The 5,810-nt window shown below is 41.3% G+C and overlaps 1 protein-coding gene across 1 annotated transcript in view; it reads right to left on the bottom strand.

Annotated features, from left to right (window-relative positions):
- LIFR (leukemia inhibitory factor receptor alpha) overlaps window positions 1-5,810 on the bottom strand; it is a 40,601-nt gene that overhangs the window by 19,675 nt on the left and 15,116 nt on the right. Inside the window, exons 4-7 of the mRNA XM_009329433.1 lie at window positions 5,197-5,348; window positions 3,256-3,419; window positions 2,265-2,439; window positions 1,714-1,983 (exon numbers count right to left, since the gene is read on the bottom strand). Of these exons, the coding sequence (XP_009327708.1) occupies window positions 1,714-1,983; window positions 2,265-2,439; window positions 3,256-3,419; window positions 5,197-5,348 (761 nt within the window). The remainder of the gene's footprint in view (window positions 1-1,713; window positions 1,984-2,264; window positions 2,440-3,255; window positions 3,420-5,196; window positions 5,349-5,810) is intronic.

The following is a 5,810-nucleotide window of genomic DNA, read 5'->3' as shown; positions in this document are numbered from 1 at the left end:
GCTGTTGGCTGTGCGTCATATTATCTTACATGCCAGCCCCACCGCTGCTTTGAATTCTCCAAGCAAGTCATGTCAAGGAGATGTTCCCTTTCGCATGAATTCCACACTGAATTTGAAAGTTAAAGCAGGCCCCAAATGGCTTGTCCTCTTCACCATTGCTTTGGAAGTGCCCATCTTTTTCTTTTAAAGTTTGTTCTTTGCTCCCATACTAGAGCAGTGTTGAATGCCTTCCTGCAGAAGGTGGGCAGTGCTCCCAACAGAGAGGGTAATCATGCTAACATGAGACTAAGCAGAGCACTAATTTCAAGTCTCATATACTTTTCTCCAAAAGGTAGCATAATAATGTCCACATAGCTGCCCTAGAGAAGGGGCACTAACACCAGAGGCAACAGTGGCAGGCTTAGTTCAGATTATGAGCGGCAAGCCAAAAAGAACACTTATTTTGCCAGGCCTAGGCTTAACCAAGGCGGTGTGCATACACATTTACTTCCTCTACCTTTTCTTCCCAAATGTCTCTCATCAGCACGAGCATCACGACAAGTCCTCTCCCTTCCCACTAAATAGGTACCACAAGAAGAAACACTGGCAGGAAACAAGACTTCACCACATCCCAGCTCTTCAGAAAACACTGTATGGGAAAAACCTATGGGATGATCACAGCCTTCATTCATGAACCACTGACTTATTTACTTGGAAGATTCTCCCACAAAAGCAAATACTGCACAAATAATGTAAAAATGGCATCTCACTGAGAAGTCATAAAAGGTTGGATTCTGTTTTGCATTTGCTATTGCACACTTAATACACAAAGTCAATGACAGGAGGCACAGGCTGGAGTTGGGAACACACTTTCAAATTAGTTCAGTTTCTTCTCTCCTTTCTCTGAACCCCAAGGACCCTAAATTCAAAGGCAGACATTTGTCATGGGGAACAGGGTTCTAATCAGCAGCTATTGGAAAATGATAACTCTCAAAACCCCTGTGGGAAAAACACACAAAGCTCTGAAGTGACCAATTATGGGAAAGAAGAACCAGGTACTTTCAGTAGTTTGTTTTAAGAGGTATGTGTATCTGGAAGAGATTTCTGAGGCTGGCATGGTTACACAGAGAAGATACACAGTGATTCAGTATCTTTAAAGAAAACACTGAAAGAATATTTAGAAGGTTTTCCAGGAAAGAAGAACTGTCAGCTGGGTTCCTTTGCTGTAATTAGCTCCCAGGGAGCTACTGCCCTGGATGTGCATCTGTTGTTTTTGCAAGTCTGACTGTTTTATTATCTTCATTTGACTGGTTGGTAAATGAATGTTTCCGCTTACAATTGTTGCTCTTACTCTCGCCTTGTCATAGACCAAACTAGAACAGATGTAAACCTAAAGTGATAGAGACTGAGAATGAATCTTCATATGGCAATAAACTACTAAGTATTCCAGATCATGAAGAAGTGCCTTAGAGAAAGAGATCAAGGAGAGAAGCACTGGGCCAGGTTCTAAGAGAAGAGGGCTTACATGGGTACCTCCTCATCCAGCCTTGGTGTCTTCTCCATGGGCTGGAACTTCCACAGTGAAATCAAACAAGTACAATCCCAATTCATCCTCAGAAACCAAAGGCCAGGGGAAAAAAAAAAAGCCTCAATAGTATTTGTTTCCTAGCAGAACCCTAAGAGTCTCAAAATTATTTTTATTTTCCTAAGGTTAGTAAACATAATGATACATACATCCTACAAACAAGACAGTTCCATCCATCCCATCTTCGGACAGTATGCACACTACGTTTGTCCCACTGGTATCTGAAGCACTGGCATTTAGCACTCTGATTGCACTGCTCCGACTGCTCAGATGTATCATTGGGTATATTTCTGATCCGTAAGTCATCCGTTGTATCTGCTGTCCTTCTTCATGGACACAACAAATTGTCACATCTGAACCTACTGTCACTACGGTGTCCTGAGGAAATACCCCACTCCCATTGGGCTCGGTATCTTTTCCTAGCAGAGAAGGAAGAACAGAAAAGAAAAACAAACAAAAAAACCTCACATGAACAATTTGCTATAAACATGGTGCTGATCAGCTAAAATGTGACTTAGGAGCACTCCAATGCATACAAATCGATGTTAACTAGGTTTCATTAACTAATGATTACATTATTTCTCTCATCAAAACACCCCCAAGAGCAGCAGCCCATCACTGCCTAACACTTTTCCTCTGATTTTGGCTTGCTTTACATAAAGAAATCAAAGTCCATGTGGTGGCAAGGGAACAAACATACCAGGGACCTCTTCTACTGGGCTCCAGTCACTCCAATCCTTGGGGCCAACAAACTGTGTTACATTAAAATAACAGCGAATCTTCACATAATGCGATGTACACTCCAAAGGCATATCTGATGTCCAGTTCCAAGAAAGAATGATGTCTTCATGAGTCAGTTTTGAATAGTAAGTTACCTGCAAAGTTTTCCCCCCAAAAAAAACCAAGAAAGAGTTTATGAACACCTGTTACCCATGACCTACAATCTCACAGGTGTCAACAGAATGGCAAATTAAGTGAAGTAAATCACAAATTCCTGATAGATGGTTGGAGTGTCCCACCTAACTTTCAGTTGTGTTGTGAATTTACTTGGACAAAAGCCTAAGATGCTAACCAGTCCACCAGCCAGGTAGACTGCCAGTCAAAAATACCAGAGCGCAGATATTTGAGGGAGAGCAGGAAGCTCGCCAAGCATTTCAAAAGGTATATATTGCATCCCTGTATCCTGGGCCTCTCCCAGGCAGGGAAATGTTCCAACTTTTCCAGAATGAAACTCTTGTAATATTAGTCCCAGGGTACACATTTTATCTTTTCACCATTCCTAAAAATTATAGAACAGAGCTATAAATTGGTCGGAATAACTGTGGTTGCAAAAAAAAGGCAAACTGAACATTGAAAGACCCCCAAGACTTGAGACGCTGTTGGAGAAGCAAAGCAGAGATAATGGTGTAAAATACCTGCCAAATTCATAAGCAAGTTCTAATTAAAAAAACCTGTACTAGATTAAAAAAAAAAAAAGTTGTGACGGTGAATAAGTATTGACAGTATAGTAGCCAGTGTCCTCATAACTTTGAAACTTAACAAGAAGTTACCTACCAGAGGCATGACTACACTCAGGTTCTGCAAAGCTCTACAATCTTCATTATTCTCAGCCTTCTTCAAATGACCTCCCAGAATACTACCGAGGGCAAAAATTGTATATATATTTTTCATAAAGGAGGAAAAGGACTTACTTGTGTGACTTTTTCCATTGCTTCTTTACGGAGTATCTGAATCTGCCAAAAGGCATCCAGTCCGTATGGGAAGATTGATCCATTATCGCTCCACTTCAGATTTAATGTGGAAGTTGAAAAGTCAGGTGTTAAACTAAGAATACGTGGAGTGAGAGGAACAAATGCTTGAAAAAGAGAGAGGGGAAAAAAGCCATATTCAGGTCATTAGTCAGCAACACCAGCCCTACAGGTGTTTAACAGCCACATCTCTCTGCTCTCAGCTGGCTAGTAGCCATAGAAACATGTAACTCAACCTCTGTAATTAGAACAAGCTGGGTTCTGTCATTACTTGAGCATGAAAGTTCCCAGGAAAGCACAGGTGCTGATGAGTCACCAGGTAGCATTTTCTTCTAACATCTCAACATGCAGATGTGTGAGTAACTGATCGTGAATATGACTCTTCATAATGCATAGTAAGGAAGACATCATATCTTTCACAACCTTCATTCAATGCCGCAGAGATGAAGGAAACATGGTGACAGTCCTTGAAGTGTACATGAGAACACATCTAGGGAGGATGATGGAAAATCCCCCAAAGGAAGAATTGGATTTTGGAGACCAGCAGGGAAGAGGGGACTTGCAACAAAAGCTAGAGTAGGGAGAAAGGAGAGCGGAAGCACAGCGTGGAAGAAGCTCACATGAGGCTCTGAAGAGGATCATGGGGAATGTAATTTTAAGCTACAAGAAATATTAAAGGCATGACATGGTGATAGGGACAGGACAGGGAGATTAAACAGAAGCATCTCTTCTACGAATGGGTGGTGGTAAAGCAAGAGGCTGAGAAGCAGGCAAGGGTTATGGCAGTTCAAGCATTATGGCAGTTCACTGGGCCTGATGCAGGATAAATCCTGTTTTTAAAATGTGTGATTTATTCAACTTCAGTCCTGGCCAAGGCTCTGCGAGCCTGCGAAGTGTTCAGCACAGTCAACACGCTACCCCCGATAACCTGTGATGAACCTGAGAAACCTGTCCTGCCTGGAGTCAGCAAGATGCTGGAGAACCCAGTGTGTTGCCCACATATTTTTGAGTTGTGTTTTGTTAAAGTTCTTGAGCTGCTCTCAACTGAAAACTGAGCCATGGATAAGTGCTACTGACTTTAGATTTTGACTGCACTAAAGGAATAAGCAGGCACACCGAAACCAAAGACGAAATTATGAGCAAGTGTGACAGATGGTGTCAATGCCATCTTCAGCTTACAACTTCCTCCTTTGAGAGGAATGAGGTGGTAAAAAGTCTAATTTATCTATGGCTCCAATATGATGCAGCCTACCTCCCAAGCATAAACCTATTTGCTCAGTTTCATATACATTTGAACAGAATGGGTAAGTTGGGCATATATTGAGAAAATATGATCCTGTCAGGAGTGACATATGATATAACTGCCCGTAAAATATTGTGAAATTGCAAGAATAAAGTACTTATTTCTGTACCGGTTGAGCATTTAAAATGGGAGAAACGGTTCAGCATTTAAAATGGGAGAACAGGCACTGGGAAGTTTATTCTCCCTTTCCCAAGTCAAGTCTGAGCAAATGCACTTTATGCCTCATGCAGGTACTTCTGTATGTAGATTAGGAACCTGTTTACAAATCCTTTTCCTAATTTGCAATTAGGAAAAAAAAAAGGAGAAGAGCGATTAGGGGGATGTGACAGTGTTGTACTTCGTTTTCCTCCTCACATTCTGCCCTTGATTTCTCTGCTGTGATCTATGCATAAGAGGGGTTTTCTTTCCCCTGAAGGGGGAGAGAAAACAACCTATTAGATATGGTAGATTCATTGGATTCAGCACATCAATATTTTACATACAGGAACACTGCCAAAGAAAACTGCAAGTATATACACTTCTGAAGCATTGTTTATCATAGTATAAAGGCCTTATGAACACACATAAAACCTGATACTTACAGATGTCTTTCTTGTGAATTTCAAATTCTTTGGTGGCAAAAGCAGTTCCAGAAATGCTGTTTGTGGTTATTGTCAGTGTGGTGGAGCTCTCTGGGACTGGAATCTCAACCCTTTTCTCCTTAGTTTTAAAACACACTGGAGGGGAGAGGTCACTGAAAAGACAGAGAGGATTAAGCAGGTATTTCAGCTGATAGGAAGCTAAGGCAAGTTAAACCCTATTCCTAGGACACTAGTAAAACACAAATTCTCTGTAACGTAACAGAGAGCTCCATGTCAAGTCTGTGAAGGAAACATGGGCTTTGGTTAGTAGCAGATTAATGGGCATTCCCTGTGCACTAGTTGTATAATGCAGCTACCTAGTTGTTAAGAGAACACCTCAAAGCGAAAAACTGACTTTTTAACCAAAAGACACATTTCTGAAACCTACAGTCACCATGAATCAATATTTCAAAATAAGCAAAATAAAATCCCCCAAAACCCAACAGTACGTTGCCTTCTCTTTATGTTTCCTGTTTCCCTCTCCCTCTGTTTCTTCTCAAAATGATGGCATATGGGTGCAAAGAGCAGGTTCACCCATCTGTGTCCCCAACTCAGAACAAATATTTTACCTCCCT

Source organism: Pygoscelis adeliae, unplaced genomic scaffold, assembly GCF_000699105.1.
Source record: "Pygoscelis adeliae isolate BGI_AS28 unplaced genomic scaffold, ASM69910v1 Scaffold47, whole genome shotgun sequence".
NCBI classification, from domain to species: Eukaryota; Metazoa; Chordata; class Aves; order Sphenisciformes; family Spheniscidae; genus Pygoscelis; species Pygoscelis adeliae.
Note: the sequence above shows the minus strand (reverse complement) of the source record. Positions and strands in the feature narration are given on the sequence as shown.